At 43.4% G+C, this 22,738-nt stretch overlaps 1 protein-coding gene across 5 annotated transcripts in view; it reads left to right on the plus strand.

The window, feature by feature from the left end:
• The window catches only part of SNX30 (sorting nexin family member 30), a 114,631-nt gene that overhangs the window by 65,112 nt on the left and 26,781 nt on the right, over nt 1-22,738 (plus strand). For all 5 annotated transcript variants that reach the window (XM_079112611.1, XM_079112612.1, XM_079112614.1 and 2 more), the window contains exons 4-6: nt 7,680-7,838; nt 10,488-10,683; nt 11,756-11,955. In XM_079112611.1, the coding sequence (XP_078968737.1) occupies nt 7,680-7,838; nt 10,488-10,683; nt 11,756-11,955 (555 nt within the window). The remainder of the gene's footprint in view (nt 1-7,679; nt 7,839-10,487; nt 10,684-11,755; nt 11,956-22,738) is intronic.

Here is a 22,738-nt window from a genome sequence, read left to right on the forward strand (position 1 = left end):
GTGGGTTCCCGGTTTGTTTTGCTTTTCGTTCCTGCCATCCCAAGTCAACTGTGGTTTAAAATGGTTGAGAATTACTGAGCTTCCCAGCGCTGCTGCTCAGGTTAGGAGTGTGAAGATAAAATCCCCACTTTGAGACCTGGGCTTCGGGACTTCGTTTGAAGCCATGTGAAGGGATCAGTTAACGGCCATCCAGAGGGGGCTCTGGGGAGGCACCCAAGTTCTTTGATGTGCCTCGCCATGGGTTGTCACAGGCTGCCCTTGTTTGCTGTCCCTGTTGTCCTGAACCTCATGGCCTTTGGAACTCTACTGGAGAAACCCAACCCTCCGCTTCCTAGACCCACCTTTCCTTTGCCTGAGTAGAATTACAAGATGGTTTGTATTGATTGGACTTTCTCTCAACCCAGTCCTTTCTACTTTGTCTTAACAGATTCTGTCCTGTTGAACAGTACCTTCCTTCTCCCCTTTATGTGGTGCTGGGGATGAACCCAGGGCCTGTGCATGTTAAGCACACAGTCTGCTACTGAGCTGCACCTCTGGCCCCCGTGTTTTATGGTGCCGTGACTTTTTTTTTTTTTTAAATATATTGCTTTGTTCCTCTGGAATTTTAAAAGCCAAAGAAATAACCATATGTGCTTAAAATGTCATCTTGAAACTAAAGTGTGTGTGTTTGTCATCTCGTAAAGGCACTCATCTGTGTTTTTCTTTATTATGTAACAGCTGGAGCCACCCGAAAGTCTTTATTGCTACTATTTTTCCCTCAGTGTATTCTTTTAAGCTTTATTGAGGTATAGTTGATAACACGCAAAAGAACCACGTATGCATTAAAGGCATACGATTTCATGAGCATGTGTACACCCATTGACCATCACCACCGAGGCAATAAACATCCACCACCTCCAGAAGTTTTCCCACGTACCTTTGCTTGCTTGCTTGTGTGTGTGTGTGCGTAGAACACTTAACACGAGATCTACCCTCTTGACAGAATTTTAAGGGCGTAATACAGTCTAGTTCTCAGGTATCATCGTTTTTCAGCAGGTATCTAGAACTTGTTCATCTTTTTTTTCTTTTTACAGAATGCATTTTCATTCATTGAACACAAATGAGGTACAACTTTTCATTTCTTTGGTTGTACACGATGTAGAATCAGACCATTTGCGTAATCATACATGTATGCAAGGTAATGATGTTTGTATCATTCCACCGTCTTTCCTTTCCCTGCTCCCTTCCCTCCCCTCTTTTCCCTCTACACAATCCATTCTTCCCTTACTGCCACCCACCCCACTTATATATTAGCATCCACTTAACAGAGAAAACATTTGGCCTTTGAATCGGCTTATTTCACTTAGCATGATATTCTCCAACTTTACCTTTGTTCCTGTGTGTGTAATTGGTTGCTTTTCTCTGATTGCCTTTAGGAATTTGGTTTTCAGTGGTTTGAGGATAATATATCTAGTCATATTAAATATATTTATTCTGCTTAGAGTTCTCTGAGCTTCATGGAATCTTGTACTTGATGTCTTTCATTAATTTGGAGAAATTCTTAATCATTATTTCTTCTAGTATTTTTTCTGCTTTCCTCTATCTCTTCTTCAGAGATTATAATTCCATAAATTTTAGACTGGTTTATGTTATAACACAATTCTTGGATTCTTTGGGGTTTTTTTTTTCCCCCCTCTTTGTATTCTTTTTTTTTTAATTAAATTTTTTTTTTTAATTTTTAAAATTTATCTTTCAATTTTTTTTTACAGACTGCATTTTGATTCATTGTACACAAATGGGGTACATCATTTCATTTCCATGGTTGTGCACGATGTAGATTCACACCATTCGTGTAATGATATATGTACATAGGGTCATGATGTCTGTCTCGTTTCACCATTTTTCATACCCTCTCCCTCTCATTTCCTTCTACATAATCCAAACTTCCCCCATTCTTTTCTCACTGCCCACACCCCCACCATTATATATCATTCTCTACTTATCAGGGAAAACACTGGGCCTTTGGTTTTTTGGGCTTAGAACTTGTTCATCTTGTGCAACTGTAACTCTACACTAGTTGAACAAGCCCTCCTCGCTTCCTCTTCCCTCGTTCCCTGGAATCCGCCACTCTGTTGTTTTGCTCTGTGCTTGCTCAGTGGCATTCACACTAGTTCCTCTGCCAGGCAGAGAGATCGCATGGTAAAATGGGCACGTGTAGATTCGGAAGATGAGGTGGATACATCTCCTCAACACTCAAGCGTTTAATTTCACTTGGAAATTTACATTTGCTTCGTTTTTATGACAGGACTTCATAGGAAGGATATGTTTGCGTTTTCTTTTGGGTTAACACTCACAGCACTTAATGAGAAGAAATTTGTAATACGACGACTGTTTTAATATGGAAATAATCAGTAAAAACTACAGCTTCATTTTCTATTTTTTTTTTTTTTTGGTGCTGTTAAATATACATACTTTTCTCTTTCCCTGTAGCTAAGTTAATAGGTAGTGAAACATTGGTTGAACTTTCAAATACTTTAAATTAAAGCAGGCTTGGCAATTATTCTTTATGGGGTCAAGGCCTGTAACCTTGATGTTCCCTTATTTATTTGAGTTATTTTTGCCTAGGAGCAGTATTTTCTATTAAATGGATTGGCACAGGAAGGGCTAGGTGTGCGTCCTGAAGTGGGTGTGCGCCAAGTGTTGGATCGTATAGAAGAAGCAGTTCAATTGCTGACAAGAGGAAGTTGAGCATTTCAAGATTGAGCAGTTAAAATCTTTGTCCAGATTTCTTACCCAGAAATGTAGTGCTTTAGAGACAATTTGTAGGAAATATGCTTTTATGTCAGAGGTTACAAAACAGTTTTATAAACTAGTGCAGAATATAATATGTGTCAAAGTGTTCTTTTCCCCAAAATATCAAGTGCTGTGGAATCTCAGTACTTCAGGGTTAAACTTTGAAAGATGTAACTGATCATTGTAATGTTTTGCAAGTAGGATTTATTTATTTATTGCGGATTCCAAAACGTATCTGTACAGGCATTTAAATTTTAAAAGCTTTTTCTTTAGGGAAAAATAACAAATGCACTAACGGAGAGAGATTTGGTGCAGTGAACCCCACCGTGGCAGCTTATCAGTTCATGGCCCATTTCTTTCATTTCTGTTCACTTTCTGAAATCTACTCCGGGTCATATTTTTTTAAGGTGGCCTCAACAAGAGATATTTTTTTTGTTAGCGCTCTCGAGGTCGAAAGTCCACGAGCAGTCTCACGGGTTAACGTTGAGGTACGGGCTGGGGCTGTGTCCTTCTGAAGGTCTAGGCCAGGGTCTGTGCCTGCCTCTCCCAGCCCTCAGAGGCACCTGCGTTCCTTGTGGCTTCTTTCCATCGTCAAGGACACTGTCACCTCTTCTTGTCTCTCTGATGTCTGATTCCACATTACATCTACTTTAAAAAAAACAAAAAACCAAAACGACCCAAAAAACAGAGGTAAAATTCATTTAACATAAAGGTCACCCCTTGAGCCATTTTAAGGTGTGTAGTTGGGTGGCTTTTAGCCTGTAATAATGTGGCATGACTGTCACCACTGTTCAACCCGGAACATTTCATCACCCTCAGGACACTGGCAGTTACTTCCCATTGCCCCCTCTCTCTGCCCAGTTATCCTGACTCATGCTGCTTAGAACATTCATTATACAATATTCTGACATAACAATTGCTTTTTTTTTTTTTTTTTTTTTTTTTTTTTTTAATCTTGGCTATATACCAAGAAATGGAATGGCTGTTGATTGCTGGCAGATCCTCTTCTGTGGAGTGTCTGCTCATTTCCTTAGCCCATTTATTGATTGGGTCATTTGTATTCTTGGTGTAGTTTTTTGAGTTCTTTATAGATTCTGGAGATTAGTGCTCTATCTGAAGTGCATGTGGTAAAGATTTTCTCCCACTCTGTAGGCTCTCTCTTCACATTGTTGATTGTTTTGTTTGCTGAGAAAAAGCTTTTTAGTTAGAATCTATCCCATTTACTGATTCCTGCTTTTATATCTTGTGCTTTGGGAGTCATGTTAAGGAAGTCTGGTCCTAAACTGACATGACGAAGATTGGGACCTACTTTTTCTTCTATTTGGTGCAGGGTCTCTGGTCTAATTCCTAGGTTTTTGATCCATTTTGAGTTGAGTTTTGTACAGGGTGAGAGATAGGGGTTTAATTTCAGTCAACAGATACATGAAAAAATGTTCAACATCTCTAGTAATAAGAAAAATGCAGATCAAAACTACCTTAAGATTTCATCTCACCCCAATTAGAATGGCTACTATCAAGGACACAAGCAACAATAGGTGTTGGAGAGAATGTGGGAGAAAAAGGCACACTCATACATTGCTGGTGGGGTTGCAAATTGGTGCAGCCACTCTGGAAAGCAGTATGGAGATTCCTTAGAAAACTTTGACCCAGCTATCCCACTCCTTGGCCTATATCCAAAGGACTTAAAATCAGCATACTACAGTGACACAACCACATAAATGTTTATAGCAGCTCAATTCACAATAACTAGATTGCGGAACCAACCTAGATGCCCTTCAGTAGATGAATGGATAAAGAAACTGTGGTATATATACACAATGGAATATTATTCAGCCATAAAGAAGAATAATATTATGGCATTTACAGGTAAATGATGGGAGTTGGAGAATATCATGCTAAGTGAAATAAGCCAATCCCAAAAAACCAAAGGCTGAATGATTTCTCTGATAAGTGAATGATGATACATAAAGGGCTGGGGATAAGGGTAGAATGGGGGAAGGATGGATTGTGTAGAGGGAAATGAGGGGTGGGGAGGGGGCAAGAGGAAGGAAAGATAATGGAATGAGATAAGCATCATTACCCTATGTACATGTATGATTACACAAACAGTGTAACTCTACTTCGTGCAGAATCAGAGAAATGAAAGTTGTGCCCCATTTGTGTACAATGAATCAAAAAATTAAAAAAGACATTGTAAAGAATAAAAACAGAAATTCACTTAACTAATACAAATTATTATAAGCATCACTTTCAAGTGTTCATCAAAGAATTTTTGTATTTCCTACACTTACTTTAATGTTACCAGTTAGCTTTTAAAGAAATAGTTTTTGAGAGGTACTTTTTTGTTGTTGTGGTGGTGGTGGTGGGATCGAACCCAGGGCCTTGTGCATGTAAGGCAAGCACTCTACCAACTGAGCTACATCCCTAGCCCAAGAGATAATTTTAAAAATATACTTCCAGAAATATACTAGAATCAAATTAGAAATAGCATAACCTAAGTTATATTACATTTAAATTTTCTTATTTCAAAACAGACAATTTGCTTCATCATCATCATCATCATCATCATCATCCATCATTTTTTGTGGTGCTGGGGATTGAACCCAGGGCCTTGTGCATATGAGGCAAGCACTCTACCAACTGAGCTATATCCCCAGCCCTCATCATATTAGTTTTAAAAGTAAAGTGTCCACATTGAACATATTAATGAACAACACATAGCAGAAAATATACTCGTCAGTTGTTTTACCCCAGCAACCTCGTAATGTGCATCTCACCTTCCTTTACATATCGTTTCATCATCTGGATAAATGGTATACCAAACTGAACACAGGGGATGAGACAGGTTCATCCACTTGATTATACATTTATAGCTGACTGAGAAAGTACTACATTCATCATATTTTCTTGCTAAATATATTTTCTGTTTCTTAAAAGATTCAATAGAGACCTAAGGGCCTAATACACTTTCAGAATGAATGTAATTTATTTATTCTTTTCAGCACTTAGCAGCGATTAAGAAATTAACAAAGTATAATTCCTTTTGTGAATTCCAGATAAGTCAATAAAGATAAACTTAATTCAATGCTAAAAGTAAAAAAAGAAGAAGAAGAAATGCAATGACTGGATCATATGGTCGTTCTGTGTAATTTTTTTGGGAAACCGCCCAGCTGTTTTCCATAGCAGCTGTACTATTTTATGTCCCCACCAGTAATGTATGAGGATACAATGTTTCTGCATATTTTCTAGCACTTATTTCCCATTTTCTAATAACCATCCTAGTAGGTATGAAATGGTATCCCAGATGATTTTTTTTAAATAAAACATCTATGGAATTTCTGCTCTGTTCTATTTCTCTTTTTACTTCTGTTCTCAGTGTTTACCAATTAATAAACACATCTAGCGTTTGTTAGGCCTCTCCTGGGTGCTTTGGAGCTGCGTTGAGCTCTTGAACACATGATCTCACCTACAGACTACAGACCCACTTGATTTACCACGCAATAGGTTCCTAGGCACAAAAACCCAGAAAATAATAAAGGTGAGGCTGAGAGTTGGCATGTGCCGTTAAGGAAGGACATTTGAAATGAGGAAAAACAAATTCCCAAAGCCGTGTACGTTTGGGAATAATAGTGCTTATTACAGAAGGAAGTGGTTTGAAGAAGGATTCACCCTAGTGTTCCTTTAAGTAAGAAGCTTCGGTCCTTAAACGTACATCCATCGTACTAACCCTGAAGGTTGGACGACTGTTTCAGGAGGTTATTTGTTTTGTTAAATGAGGCACACCAAACCACTTAGGTGCTCATTAGGCCTTCCCCCAAGTCCTGCTCAGCAGAATCAACAGAGTTTGCCCAGCCGACTCATGACAGAAGAACAGAAAAATGGCCACTGAATTTGGTGGCTAGAAAGTCATCATGATCATCTGACAGAGCAGTTTCTGCCTCAGGTGTGCAGAGGGGCAGAGGAACGCGGTCCTGAAGGCGGTGCCAGAGCCAGCTTTTCTTCAGGGCGGGAGGTCAGGTCGGGGCTTGAGAAATCGATGGACAGAGTAGAAATCAAGTGGCTCTTTTCAGAAAGATCAAATGAGACAGGAAGTAGAGTGGAGAAGATATGAAGTCAAGGGATGGTTGGATTCTTTTCTTTTTTTTTTAAGTAGAGAACCAACCATATTTTTGTTGACTCCAGGAATGAAGCTGGATGAACAGGAGATGTTGAGGACACAGGGAGAGAAGGTATAACTAATAGTAGGTGACAGGTGCAGCTCAGTGAACTAATGGGTCAGGGACGCGGATGAAATGCACATTAGCTTTGGTGAAGGGGATGCTGCCCACAGGCCCCTGAGGAGAGGAGGTGAGGGTGGTGCCCAGTAGGCAGCTTCCTATGGAGGAAGTGAGATGCCAGGGGATTTCCACGCCGCTGCTCCTACCCCTGGATCCTACTTTGGAGAGATGTTATCTGCCTAGCACACAAAGTCGGGGAATGAGAGTGGCTTCCTAAAGGGATGTGAAAGGAGCTGATGGGAGCAGAGGGATTTTCCCAAGGGACAACTGGACCCTGGAGATAGCCTCTCTGAGGCCTTGGGTGGGGACACCTGACTGACTGGGTGGCTGCACCTCTGGCGAGTGCTGCGTTTCCAGTTTTCCACCCTCGTGTGAGCTCCGTGTTGGCCTCTCTGTGTTTCAGGGGCTGTTTTCTAGAGTTTTATTCCTTGCGTTTTGAAGTTGAGAGGGGAGTTGTGCTTGCTCCATCGATCTTTCAGACATTTTTGTACCAATGACTGAGTAAAGACCTGACCGATGGAGAAATGCTGTTCTTGGACAGATGGGTGGTAGGAATTGTTTTCGAAGTTGGCAGGTTTTCCCTGCACAGCCTCATCCATCACTCTGACATTTTTTTTCCTGTTTCTGTAGCCGCTTCCTGAGAAGTTTGTGGTGAAAGGTGTTGTGGATCGTTTTTCAGAAGAGTTTGTGGAGACCAGAAGAAAAGCTTTGGATAAATTCCTAAAGAGAATCACAGATCACCCTGTGCTGTCTTTCAATGAACACTTTAATGTTTTCCTTACTGCTAAGGTAAGGACACAATTTTGTATATTCCTTCCCCAAATTTTCATTCATAGTCTCTTTCTTTCTTTTCCTTTTCTGTTTTTTTTTTTTTTTTTTTTTTTTTTTGTGGAACCAGGATTGAATCCAGGGTGCTTAACCACTGAACCGCATCCCCAGCCCTTTTTTTATATTTTATTTAGAGACAGGGTCTCACCAAGTCGCCGAGGCTGGCTTTGAACTCACGATCCTCCTGCCTCAGCCTCCAGGTGTGCACCACCACACCTGGCTGCATAGGCTCTTTCTTAAAAGCTGTTTTGATCTCTCACAAGCCACCTGCATAAATGGGCATTTGTAGTAGGTTTCAGAAAATTGCTCAATTTTTTTTGGAGGGGGCGGTGCCTTTTGGTATTAGCATGGTTTCTACGGTAGAATTTAGGGGGAAACCAGACCTTTCCCCTCTTGGAATAGCAGTGGAAGTTAGAATGTTTTCACTTGCCAGAAGCAGAGATAAATGTCTACTTAAACTCTCCTGGGCAGTATTACTGGATTAGGTCAGTATCACCAACAACGGGCACAAAAGGGAAGAATACTTATTGTTTGGTAAGGGCATTCTTCACAAGAACCCTGTGCTTAATTGCTTGTAGCCTTATTTTTCACATAAGGATACTGAAGTTCAGGGTGTTTGTACTTGTTCAAGTGACATCACTAGGACATCACTGGTCTTTGAGGCTCCTGAGGCCACACTTTCCCCAGGTCATACCGCCTGACCACTGCTTGTCTGTAACCCTGTTCTTATCAGGTGTGCATTATCCAAGTGTTGGCCAGAGAAATCTTAGGGTCCTACTTGTTGCCAGAGTCTGTGTATCCAGACTAGGTTGGTTGTTCACTAGCTTTTCTCTGCCTTTCCCTTTTGGCAAAACAGGCCAGAGAGCCTGAGGTCCCCACTGCGATTCTCTGCAGAAGGAGGCACGTGCTCGGACATCACGCTGGCTTCCCCCAGTCCCCGAGTTTAGTTTCAGGATCACATTTTCATATTCAGGCTGCATGTAGCATGTCATGTTGCGTGAGGGCAAACCTATTGATGTGCACATACTGTCCAGTTTTCTTTGTCAAAGTTGCAAAATAGTTAGGGATAATATCAGTAGATGTCTAAAACTTTAGAAGGGGTTTCATTCTCTGTGGGTGGGAACCACCTGGCAGAGTCCTTCAGTTTAGTTTTGCTTTTTAACCTCAGTTGGCATTTATCCTTGTCAGTGGCAACCCATACCTTGTTGCTTCTTCCCCATCCATCTACCCCAGGCCTCCCTGCCAAGGTCAAACGTGTGTGCTTTTAAAGGATAAGTGTTTCCTGGTGAACTGATCCTCAGGTATAGTTCTTTCAAGGTGTATTCAAAGTGAAGTCCATCCTGTTCTCCAAAAGTGTGGTTCACTTTCTCACCCAGGTTGCAGGTCTTGTGCCCAGAAGGGCCTCAACTGTCTTCTGCTTTTTTTTTTTTTTTTTTAATTAACTTTATTTTTATTTACTTATTTTTATGTGGTACTGAGGGTTGAACCCAGTGCCTCACACATGAGAGGCAAGCACTCTGCCACTGAGCCACAACCCCACACCCTCAAACTGCCTTCTTTATGAAATGAATGGGAAAGAGATGGGATAGGTTGGACCTCTGGTCATTAGGAATCTGGGTGAAGAAAGAATGGGAAGGATCATTTGTGTGGGGTACGTGTTTGTGCATGAGAGAGAAAGAGAGAAAGAAAGAGAATTTGTCTGTTTATTTGTGGGCTAAGCAGTATGAAAATGATTTTTAAAATATATAAAGTCCTTTAGTGTCTCAGTCAGAATCCAACTTCACATGAGTGGGTACAGGAGAGGTGCCTTTAAAACAGAACAGATTCTAGCCCTAGCTCAGTATTACTTCTGTTGGTATGGTGGGTGGATAAGAGAAACACCCCTCATTCATCTTCTTTAAGACCATTTTTGAAGTCACCACTAAGTGACACAGGACAACCTGAAGATGCTGTAGATTCCTCTTTCAGTTTAGTGATAGGAAGAAGTTTGTTTTTTTCCTGGCAAGCTAATGTGCTTTTTAAGTTTAGATACAGTGGGTTCTAAGTCTCAACGAATTTCCTGTTTTTGCCTTGACCTACAAAAAAACTGGGGTTAAAACGTTGTGTTGTTACAGCATTGGTCCTTGCCTGAGTTTTCTAGCAGTGCTTCTGCCTCACTGTTCCTTGCTTTCCATGCTCTCTGTTCTCCTTATGTGGCTTCAGTTGGGGTTTACATGAGAGCATGGGATGAATGGCAGAATCTCAGCTCTTCAGTGTTGCTCATGAAGGCAACACAGGGTATTTTTTGTTTTATTTGCCATTGGAGGCTTTAAAAATCATGTTAGAATAGTGCTGTGTTTGAAGGACAGTGTGATCCAGTGAGTGGACATGCCTGGAGGGATTGGAGACCCATCCTGTGGACAGGGATCCGGACGTGAACAGCGGGGTTGTGAGTCTGGTAGTTGTGATGCCAAGGAGGGGACACTCATGTGTATGTGACCAGGTCCTCTAACTTAGCTCCTTGGTTTCTCAGTCTTCCATTTCCAAAAACGAAGCTGCCCGTAGGAGATGGCTTAGAGTCCTGGCTGTGCGTGTGATGGCGTGCCTTGCGTCTGTTCATGTCATCCTTAGGACCTGAATGCCTACAAGAAGCAGGGGATAGCACTGCTGACCAGAGTGGGCGAGTCGGTCAAGCATGTCACCGGAGGCTACAAGCTGAGGAGTCGGCCTCTTGAGTTTGCAGCCATCGGTGAATACTTAGACACCTTTGCACTCAAACTGGGAACCATTGATCGAATAGCCCAGCGGATCATCAAAGAAGAAATAGGTGAGCTCTCTGTTGAGACCCGATATTGAACAAATAAATACAAGGAGAAGAGGAGCTAGTTGTGCTTGGGCGCAATTTTACATTTGTCCTTTGTCCCACATCTCAGCCTTGTGTTTGTTTTTCCCATGCCAGACAACCACTTCTGAGCCTTCTGGTTAATGATCAAGCTGACACAGGGAACAGGCAGGAAGGTTCTTCAGCAGTTGCCACTCATAGGAATTAAACAATGGCAACAGCATTCTTGTGTCATGACAAGAATCCTGGTGACAGATGAAGGGCCAGATTTTCTTTGTAGGGGAGAAAAACAGTTTTTTGTTCTTCTTCTTGTGCTTCTCCCCTCTTTTACCCACAGGTAATACCTGTGGGGCCCACAGAGATAGCTTTGGGCACTGTCCACTCCTAAGGATCATGTAGAACAAATTCTGCTGGGAGGGCTGGAGTTGTGTGGCTCAGTGGTAGAGCGCTTGCCTAGCACGTGTGAGGCACTGGGTTCGGTTCTTAGCACCACATTTAAATAAATGAATAAAATAAAGGTCTATCAACATCTAAAAATATATTTTAAAAAAATTCACACGGGACAAGATGTTGGGATGATCACAGTGAGTGAGTCGGCCTATGGAAGACCACATTTTCTTTAGCAAAATGTTTCCTAAATTTCCATTGTTTTCTCATTGTGAATGAGTTGCATCTCCCCTTCTAAAACACCCTCTGAACCTGTGTGAAAGTCTATTCCCATTACCTGTTAAATGCTGCTTCCCAGTGTGGGGAGGCAAATGGTTATAGTTGAAGATGTTTAGTGGATGTGGCTCTTAGCAGTTTTCCCCACAAGGCATTATGGTCCCATTACCCAGAGGCCCAGATAGCCTGACATTATCAGGTAACGTCAGTTTTTAGAGGTTTTAAGAAGTTGTGTGAGAAACAGTGCTGTGCTCACAGGAGAGAGTGCTCAGGTGGCTGGGTGGCTAAGGAAACACTTTGTAACGTAGAGCACTGTGATTGGTTGTAGTGATTACAAAGTCAGTGATGGCCACGCAGCCAGATTGTAATTAGCTCCATCCCCCTCTCCTTGTAGAGTACCTTGTGGAACTGAGAGAATACGGGCCTGTGTACTCCACGTGGAGTGCGCTAGAAGGCGAGCTGGCCGAGCCCCTGGAGGGTGTATCTGCTTGCATCGGGAACTGCTCTACAGCCTTGGAAGAGCTGACAGATGACATGACAGAAGACTTTCTACCTGTGCTCAGGGAATATATTTTATACTCTGACTCCATGAAGGTAAGCTGGTTTGCTTCTTGTGCACTTAGGAACTTTCTTTGTAATAGTCATGGTCAAAAAGTAATGAGCAAGCACAAGGCCCCGGGTTTGATCCCCAGCACCCAAAAAAAAGTAATGAGCTGTTGCCTGTTTGTATGGGGTACACATTTGCTTCGTCCTAGAAGGTCACAGATATGTGGACTGACATCGTGGGACATATAAGTGGAACACATGGTGAACCAAGTATGTAAATTAAGTGAAGAAAAAAAGCTTAGGATGGACCGAGGTTGTGGCTTAGTGGTAGAGCACTTGCCTCACATATGTGAAGCACTAGGTTCAATTCTCAGCACCACATGTAAATAAATGAATAAAATGAAGATATTCAACAACTAAAAAAATTATTCTAAAAAAAGTTTAGGAGAAAAATTTCTTTTCTTTTGTGGTGCTGGGGATTGAACCAGGATCCTTGCACAAGCTAGGCAAGTGCTCTACCACTGAGCTACATCCCCACCCAAGAAATTCAGATTAGTGTACTCTGAGAGTTCAAGGAGATAAAGTATCTACTAAATAAGAAGATGCTATGGAAAAAGAATAATTATATAATCAGAGCTCTTGGGTGTTCAAATATGATTGCTAAATTAAATTAAATTTGAGTGGTGAAGTTGGAAGATGACATTGAAGAAATCTTAGAAAGAAAGATAAATAAACCAAAAAGTAGTTGGAAAATAAAACAAAAATGCAGAAATATCAAAATATAATAGAAAACTAAGAGATTAGAGGATTAATTCCAAATATTCAATATCAGACTGAGAAGAGTTCCTGATTGAGAAAATAGGGAGAACTAAGGAAAGGAAATTATGAAAGAAATAATATAAGAAAATTTCCCAAACTTAAAGACATAAATCTTCATTTTAAAAGCACATGCTAATTGCCCAGAAAAAAGAATGAAAAGAGAAACAACTCAAAGTATATGGTGAAATTTAAAAACAAAAGTGATAAGACTTTGAAAGCCTTTGAAGAAAGAGAGGGAGGTGATAATAAAGGGAACAAGAATCAGAATGGCATTGGTCCAGTAGCGATGGAGGAGAAAAGACAGAGGACCTCTGAGAACAAAGATTCCTACATTCAATCTATATGCAAAGTAAGGGTGGAGTTCAGGATGGAATGCTATAATGCCCACACCAGAAACTTCCCCCACAGGCAGAGACTGGTTGAGAACGTGATCTCAGGAGACTCCTTGATGGTGGCACCAGTTAAAGAAAAAGGTCTGTCTTCCTGACAGTAGAAAAAGCTCCATGTCGAACATCCCTAACTCCCAAGAAGCTCCCTTCCTGCTTTCGAAGGAGACCTCTGAGTTTTCTGTCTGTCTTTGGGGGCAGATCTAGGGCATCCCATTAGGATCAACCTACCAGGGACTGACTCAAATCTACTGAGAAACCTGTCAGTCAATTGGGTTGTAAAATTGGAAAGCCAGAAAAATCATAGAATTATGAAATTATTGAATAGCTTGAGAAGGGAGTAAAAGCATGAATCAACTAGTTATAAAAACTTTAAAAATTGTCCCGTGGGAAATGTCATGCATACACAAAAGCAGAGAGAATTAATAGTCTGGCAAAGTCCCACGTACCCATCAGCCTTGATCTGTCTTGTTCCGTCAGGTATGAATGTGTTAAGGTTCCTGATCCACGTTAAAGTGTGGACAGTGGAAAGTGGAGTCTGTTCCTGGTAGAATGAATCACGGTCTCACTGATACCATACAGCTGCTAGTAAAATGTTTTCAAAGGTAGACTCTCACCACGCATGGTGGCCTCCGTGGTCAAGTACCCCTGAGTTCAATCCCGGCAGACCCCTCCCCTGCCAAAAAAAGGTAGGCTCTCATCTGGATCTCACCGTGATCAGGAAATTGGTATGAATTTCCTTATCTGTAGGACAAAATTGGTTCTGGTACTTAGATAAAGTTCAGATGTGAGATGTGAAGCCCGGGACAGCTTTGTTGGTCAGAAACTGAAAACCAAAAAGTTTTGGCTCCAAATTCACAGCTTGTTTTCCTTTGTCAATATTACCTTTAAAAAAAAAAATTGAGATATACACATTGCATGTTTAATCCTGCAGTTGAAACCAGTATGGAAAGGTATCTGACTTGCTTAAAATGAACCAAAATATTTCAAGTTACTTATGAAGCAAGAGCATCTGTTTTTGTGAACAAAACATATGTTTTTACAATCCCTGGGGGTATCCCTGGATTTGTCTCTTATATAGACAAATGTTTCTTTCATCAAAATGCTCCTTAACCTTGCTCAATATTGGGATATTATAGTTCAAGTTACTTTACTCTTACATGTGGCAAGTATGTTAGTACTTAATATGTATTTGTACTTGAAGCAGAATTTTGAATTGTCATTTAGCAAGGATTTATCTGGAATCTTTATTGAAACGTTATTACACTGTGAGACATAAGCTTGTGCAAGTAATTTAAGTTATACATCAAAGAAACATGTGTTCACTCTTCCTTCAGCCCACCTGTGAAGCATGTGTACCGTGTTTCTTGTTTACTGAGCCTGAACAGAATTGCAGTCAGGCTAACCAGGTGGGAGAAGGGATCGCACGCAGTGCTGTCTGGAGAAGGGCAGTATGGTTGACTGGCCATCTGTGACTCCCAGGCTTTGTCCCATGGTGAGCTGAGCTAGACTCAGAAGAGGCCACCCGCTGCCACCGTCTGCAGCTGGCAAACATCTGTGGAGTGCTCTGGGCTGGACAGGAGTGATTCGACTGCAAAACTAAGACCGCTTTTAGGATTGTCGGCGAGTCCCGGTGGCCAGGACTAGAGACGCTGGGACAGTGATAGGTGTCTTCAGTGGCTCTCCTGCCTGTGAACATTGCTGCCACTGCCCTTTTCTGTTCCATTCCACTCCTTTCCTCCCTGTCCCCACTTCTTTCTCTCTTTTTGTGCTGGGAATTGAACCCGGGGGCACTTTACCATGGAGGCACATCCCCAGCCCTATTTTGTATGTTATTAAGAAACAAGGTCTCACTGAGTTGCTTAGCACTTTGCTTTTGCTTAGGCTGACTTTGAACTCTTGATCCTCCTGCCTCAGCCTCCCATACTGCTAGGATTATAGGCATGTGCTACCACACCCAGCCCCAGCCCTATTTGTAATATTTTATTTTGAGACAGGGTCTCATTAAGTTGCTTAGAACCTTGTTAAGTTGCTGCGGCTCTCCTTGAACTTGTGATCCTCTTGCCTCAGCCTCCTGACTCACTAGGATTAAAGGCATGTGCCACTGTGCCCAGCACAAATTCTAGCTAACTAACTTATTTCCCTCTCTTTCTCTTTCTCTTTCACTCAGCATCTTGCACATGCTTTGCAAGCACTTTACCACTGAGCTGTATCCCCAGCCCTTTTAAAAATATTTATTTTGAGACAGGGTCTTACTAAGTTGCCCAGGTTGGCCTTGAACTTGCAATCTTCCTGCCTCAGCCTCCCGAGAAGCCAGGATAACAGGTGTAGGTGTGTACTACCATGTCTAACCTCCATTTAAAAAATAGCTTCCTGTTTTTTTTAGATATAAGTGAGACAGACTTTGCTATTCACTATGAGAGATAAAAATTGGAAGGGAGGGATTGCTGAAGGCCTTGGTGTGGTATCTTCCTTAGCACCTGCCGTCTGCAGTGGGCTTTAGAACTGAGAGGAGAGTCCTGGTTTGGTTTCAGTGGGGAGTCTGATGTGGTGACATTTTATCACAAAAGCCTGCTCCTCTTTTCTTGGTTTTTGGATGAACCAAAGTATTTGTCCTTGTCATTTGAAGTCTGTGGCTTCTGCCTTAGGAATTTGTTGAGGGTTGATTTATCCCTGGATGGGCTCCTTGAAGCCCTCTCCTAGTAGGGCTCTGGTTTGGGTTCCTGTCAGGGTTTGAAAAGACCTTTGGGATCATCTTCTCTAATTTGTTCACTTTATAGATAAGGAAAGAGAACGCTGTAGGTAAATCTTTTCTGTTCTTTGACCACGGACGATACTCCCCCGTGGCTAATCGTGTATTCACTACCTGCCAAGAGGTAAACTAGGTGCTCTCTGGCTTTTCAAGACTGGTCTCAAATTGTATCTATTTAAGGACAGTTGTGGCTGGGTACATTCTGTTCTCTTTGGAGATGGAGAGAACATATCAAAAGTGGGGTTGTTAGAGGCCACGTGGAACAAATGGAGCAGTGAGATTTTCGGGCAGTAAACATTGAGAACAGCGTGTGCTACAAGGATGGTTGAAGGCCTGTGTTCCAAGGTTGCCAAGGAAGCATGGAGAGAGAGGCAGTACCCTGTGGACCACATGTGAGCCCATGTGTGGATTTGCACTGAGAAAATTTTATTTATTTATTTATATTTTTTGCAGTACTGGGGATTGAACTCAAGGCCTCCCACATGCCAGGCAAGTACTCTATTGCTGAGCTACATCCCCAGTCTTTGGGTTTGTGCACCGTAGGGACTGTGTGTGTGTAAAATATAATTAGTGTAGTGACAGGCTGTGAAAGACCCATCTTACCAAATTTCTGGCAGTGCCTTCTGAGTACTGGGGTCATTAGGCCCAGTGAGAGGTGGAGATGCTTTACTTAAGAAGGTTCAGACAGGACCATCTTACTCTCCCTGCCCTGCCTTACCCATTGAAGGTGGTCAGCAAGTATTTCACTGGATTTGATGGTTGAGTGAATTCAGAACATGTGCATATATATAATTGTTGTATGTGGAGCCTGTTGTCATTTTCAAGAGACAGGTTTATCTGTTTGTTAGTCAACAAGTAGGCTCATCCTAGAGGTCTTCGTGGTTGCCTGTGTGAGGCGAGGGTCTGAAGGAAAAAACAGGGAAAGCCACGCAGAGAAAGTGGCTTTGGCTGAGACCTGAATGGCATGGAGGAGTTCACCATGCAAGGGTCAGAGGGTGGAGAATTCTAGGCAGAGGGAATAGCTAGTTCAAAGGTATGAAAGCAGAAATGAGCTTGTCTTTGCAGATCAGAAAAGCCAGTGCAAGTGGAGGCCAGGGGCAAGGCCAGAGGTAAAGTCAGAGAGCAGGGTAGGGCTCATGGTCTGGATTCTATCCTAAGAAACAGAAGGGAAATATTCTGTTTTATGCAGGGGGATTATGGGATGCAGTGTTTACTTTCAGGAGATAGCTGGGGCTACAGTACAGAGGCTAGCTAGTAGAGAAGAGTAGGGCTGGGTAGGACCTTCAGGAGGGTCACAGGGGCCAGGGTTGGTGGTGCTGGGACTACAGTGGTAGAGAAGTGGGTGGATTTGGGGCATATTTTGGATGAAGGGTTCACTAGCTGTATTAACCCATTATCTTCCATCATCCTATGTGTAGGGCACATGTAAAAACCTACAGAATTCTATAGGACACCTATCAAATCGATCAACTTAAGTTGTTTTTAAGGTATCATATATAGAATGATGGGATATAATGTTTTAACATGAAGTAGGAAAGGGAGGGACGGAGGGTTGGGCTTCAGCCACTGAGTAGAGAGTGGTCATGTTTATTGGAATGAGGGAGTTTAGGGAGGAACAGATTGGGGCAGGTGGGAATCAAGCTGTGTGACCATGTTGAGTTCAAAGATGCCCGTTGGTCATTAAAGTGGAGATGTCATGCAGTTGGTTAAGATTAAAAGAATAGAAATTTGGGAGTCCCGTGTGTGTGGATGGGTTTTAAGTGTAAGAGGCTGAGGGAGAGCCCGTGCGGAGGTGAGAGCAAGGCCCACGGAGAGTTGAGGCTGGACGGCTGTTCAGTGGGCCAGCATCCATTATTAAGAGGAGGAACAAGGAAGAATTATCCTGAGGAGGACTTGGTTGATGCGGTAGGAAAAAAAAGGTAGAGGATCGCCCCCGCGAAGCCCAGAGAAGTGCTCAGAGGCGTGAGAAGAGGAAGGGCGTGAGAAGATGACGGTCAGGATTAACAGCGAAAGGCGCGGAGGCGTTCGAGGTGGACGCAGCAGCTTTGGCTGCGGGTTGGGACACCTTCCCCAGCTTTCCGGGAGGGTTCTTTTCCGGCGGAGTCGTCTGCGGCTTTCTTCAGCCTGCCCACCTCTGGGCCACGAGGTGGAGCTAATGAGCCGAAATACAGGGAAGCCGCCCGCTTCCACCTTGGGTTTCCAGTGCCTCGCAAAAGCCTCATTGAAGATTTTTCTGGAAGATTGAGTTGTTGAGCAAAAAGTCCCCCTTTCTGAACAAAGGTGAATATGGATTGAGGGGCTGATTTCTTACAGTTTCAGGTGAAACCACGAAGCAGGATGTGAATTGTATTTGATGATCTTGAAGGATCTAAAGAAATGAGAAAAATATCAAAATTAAAACTCAGATCCCCAGGGGATGGTGGACTGAATACACATTTAGTGCAATGGCACACACTGTAATCCCAGTGGCTCAGGAGGCTGAGGCAGGAGGATTGCAAGTTCAAAGCCAGCCTCAGCAAAAGTGAGGCACTAAGCAACTCAGTGAGACCCTGTCTCTAAATAAAATACAAAATAGGGCTGGGGATGTGGCTCAGTGGCCGAGTACCCCTGGATTCAATCCCTGGTACCAAAAAAAAAAAAAAAAAAAAAAAAAAAAAAAAAAGTAGCAACTGGGTGTTGTTACACACATGTGTAGTCTCAGTAACTCAGGAGGCTGAGGCAGGAGGATCACAAGATTGAGGCCAGCCTCAGCAACTTAGTGAGATCCTGTCTCAAAATTTAAAAAAAATAAAAAGGGCTGGGGATGTGACTCAGTTGTAAAACACCCCTAGGTTAAATTCTCTTTACTAAAAAAGAAAAAAAGCAGCAGCAACTGCCCACAAAGAGTGACTTGGGAGGCTGAGACCAAATTGAGCAAATCGAGAGATGAGAAGTCATTTAGATGATTCAGTGCCCCAAATTCAAGGTTTGGCAGTACACACCCCTCTGGGTCAGGGGGAGTTGGGGCTGAAGAGGAGTTGAGAGTCTAAGATCAGTTGGTGCTTCAGATTCTTTCCTCCTCACACAGGACCACTGTCCCTTCTCCACGCTGACAAAACGGGCATGTTCACTGGAGGAGGTGGGATTAGAGGGGCTCTGGACAGAGTGGCTCCAGGTGCTGTTGAAGGCATTCAGCGAAAGGCTACTGAAAGCCTAGGCACTGTCACCTTCCCCTGCTTGGCTCTCCGCTTTCTATCTAACACGCAGGGATTCCAACAACCTTTCCTGGAGCCGAGTGCTCTGGTGCCACCTGTAAACCCAGCTACTCCAGAGGCCGAGGCAGAAGGATGGCAAGTTCGAGACCTGTCTGTGCAATTTAGCAAACCTCTGTCTCGAAAAAAGGGCTGGGGATGGAGACCTCCTGGGTTTCAATCCCCAGTATGGGGCAGAGGGGGCTTTTCTGGAAAATCTGAACAAGCCAAGAGAAGAGACTGAAGATACTGATATTGGTGGAGGGGGGGTGAGGGAGGGTCCCCCATGAAAGGACCCAGCAGGGTCCCTTCTAGAGAATTGTCAACAAGCCCTCTATGTGCAAAGAGCAAGGGCTGCCAGATATTTAAGGGAAGATTCTAGTATGAATGTCAGAAGTAAAGACAAACAAGATGAAGATTGAAAGGGGAAAGTTTCTTCCCCTTTGATGAAAAAAAAATGATTGCTATCTTCAGAAAGAGAAGTCACAGTCATACAATAAGGAAGTTTTAAAATTCAGAGAACAATGAGCTCTTGGAAGTTAAAACCAGGATAAAAATGAACAAAAAAGTCAATGGAAGAATTAGAAGAAAAAGTTAAAGAAATCACATATAACATGAAACAAAAAGATGGTAGTTAGAAAAAAATATGGATATTAGAGGACCTCACCTCAAGGCCTAGCACCTGAGTAACAGAAGTACAGGGCGAGGAGACAGAATGGGAAACCCCAAAGGAGTCATTCAAAAGAGGTTGGAAATGAAGTAAAAGAGTATTGCCGATGATGTCTGAGAGAGGAGATTATGGATGGCTCCCTCCATTTGCATTTTTCTTTATTTTCCAAATTTGCAGTAGCAAATCTTAAATTAGGGGAACTGTGTGGTTTCTGTATTATCGACATTGCCCAAGAGCCCTGAGCTCACAGGCGATCTCCCTTTCGTGGGAGAATGTGTAAAAGGAGCATGTCTGAGGAGCAGCCTGCACTCACTCATTCATTCGGAAGTTGTGATCCCCCAGGACCAGTCATGTGTTCTCCTGACTGCAGGGGATGCTCTCCTCCAGGGCTGCCCTGGGACAGGTGTTGTAGTTTTGTTCTCCGGTGAGCTGCTTTCTCTGTTTCTGAGCATCCAGCATCCTACAGGTTTGGCCTTGTCTGTCCCTGGCACACCAGGGCTGTTGGGTTTGGCTGAGCTATTCCTGCTGCTTCATGTGCTCTCCAGCCCTGCATCCTGATGTCCCTCTTCCACAAATATTGGAAGCTTAGATAAAACCTTGGGGCGGGAGGAGGCCTCTCAGCAGCTGCCCGCCTAGTGCTGTGGGCATCTGTGGACTGCTCTTTCTCTCCCACGGTTTGTGGGCCCACAGCCTTGCCAGGGGGAGACTCGGCTTCAATTCTGGGGAAGGAATATTAAGTTTTCCTGTAGATACTGACCATTGTGGTGGTGTTTGGTTTTATTTTCTTGGAAAACATCCAGTGGTGACCTGAGAGCTAAACCACAGAAAGTATCTGTGATCCAACTCTTCCAGACAGTTTGTCATTGTGCAATAAAGGCTTTTGTCATAAATTGGTCATGAATGACATGGTTATAGGTCTCCTAATGGCTATTATTAGTTTGTTGTAAACATTTAGATGACAGATATTAGGTTTCCAATTGTTTGACTTTTTATTTTTTTTGTGGTGCTGGGGAATTGAACCCAGAACCTTGTGCTTGTGAGGCAAGCAATCTACCAACTGAGCTATCTCCCCAGCCCCTCTTTAACTTTTTTTATTGCAGAAGAATTCAGACATGTCAGAAAGTTGACAAGCCCCTCTGTACCCCAGCCAGCTAACCAGTTGCCCACTCACAGCCCACCTTGTGACTCTCCTCCCACCCACTCCCAACATCCCCTGCCCCCTGGATTATTTCAAAGCAAATCCCAGGCATCATATCACCTCATACAAAAATATTCAGTAGGTATCTCTAAGATACAATTGTTCCTTAAAGAGAAAGAGACACGTTGTCATCGCCCTATGAAAACAAGACCAATTTCTTGCTATGATCACATATCCATATCACATATCCCATGTTGTCTCAGGTACTAATTTCATAGTCCGCACCCTAAATCATAATCCAAATAAGACCCAGACATTGATTGAGATGTTTCTTACATATTTTAAAATGTCTTTCCTTCTATTTGTTAAAGAAACTGAATCATTTGCCCTCTTTCAGTTTGAAAGAAATGATAGTGAAGTTCCAGATTACCAGGACCACTTAAAATCATGATGAAATGCTTTTAAAAACAGGCTTGGTCATGCACACCTGTGATCGCAGAGGCTCAGGAGTCTGAGGCAGGAGGATCACAAGTTTAAAGCCAGCCTCATCAATTTAGCAAGACCCTAAGTAACTTAGGGAGACCCTCTCTCTAAATAAAAACAAAAAGGGATCGGCGATGTGACTGTTTAAGTGCCGCTAGGTTCAATCCCTGGTACCAGCTCCCCTCCCCCAAAAAACAAAAAAAGAGGAGTGACCAAGAGAAGCTTATTCCATGTCTCTAATTAAAAGTCACCATCTCAGTGTGAGGCCCTACACACCCTCCTTTCCTGTTTTACTTTTGAAAAGTGAAAAGGCGCCCAGACAAACCACTCCGGACAGGAACTCACACAAGAGATTTTATTCAGCAGACAACAGTGTCTGCCCTGAAGAGAGAGAAAGCACAGAGAGAGAACATGGCGGGGAACTTCGCTAAAATAGTTGAATTTCCCGGGCTAAGTACGATCTGGCCAATCGCTGAACAGTTAGAATTCGCGGGCTATGGTTTAGCCAATGGCTGCCGAGCACAGGCTGACAGGTGGACCAATGGCTGGCTAGGATGGCAGACTAACAGCTGGGGTGCTGTCATGCCTCCTTGCCTTTCCCCGCAGGCGTGTCCTGCCCCCCACCGCCCAGGAAGCAGCCCCATGAGGTCGTAGGCTTGCTGGTCTTAGGCAGCCCAAAGCCAGAGCCAGACTGCAGGGCAAACCCAGCACCGCCTGCTGCCTGCTGAGGCAAGTGGACACCTGGCCAGTTCGCGTGGGCAGAGCGCTGCGTTGGCAGCTTCGGACCTGCAGCGCCAAGTCTGCCCGCCGGGCAGCCCACTGAGCACTACAGCTTTTCCATCTGTGTGACACCTGTACTACTTCGCACCCTGTTTCCTTGTTCGTTCCCTCCAGCACGGAAGGTCCATGCAGGCGAGTTCTCTGCTGCGTCCCGCCCCTGGTTAGGGAGTGAAGAGGCTTCAAGTCAGAACTGAGGGAGGAGGGCTGGTGACGCGGTATAGGGAGGAGTCTCCACGTAGTTCTCCGTTTTGATTCGTCACATCTGTTAGAACCAGATCCCTATGAAGTTCTGTGAGCAGCTTAACTGTCCCTATCCTGTGCTTGTCCCGTGGTGATGGAGGGGCCTCTGTGGAGAGCCGACGTGGTCCTGGTCCTTTCACCCCATTTCAGGCTCCGTCACCGTCTGACCGTCACAGGCTGGTTTGGCTGCTTTCCCCCCAGAGGCTGTGCGTTTGGGGTGGGAGCCCATCCATCCCCTCAGCCTGTGGCCAACAGCGACTGGAGCTCTGCCCCCAAGGACAGTCATCCCCAGTGGTTTATTTCTATTCCAGATGTGCTTCCGAACTCTGAGCT

Source organism: Sciurus vulgaris, assembly GCF_902686455.1.
Source record: "Sciurus vulgaris genome assembly, chromosome: 15".
Taxonomy (NCBI): Eukaryota; Metazoa; Chordata; class Mammalia; order Rodentia; family Sciuridae; genus Sciurus; species Sciurus vulgaris.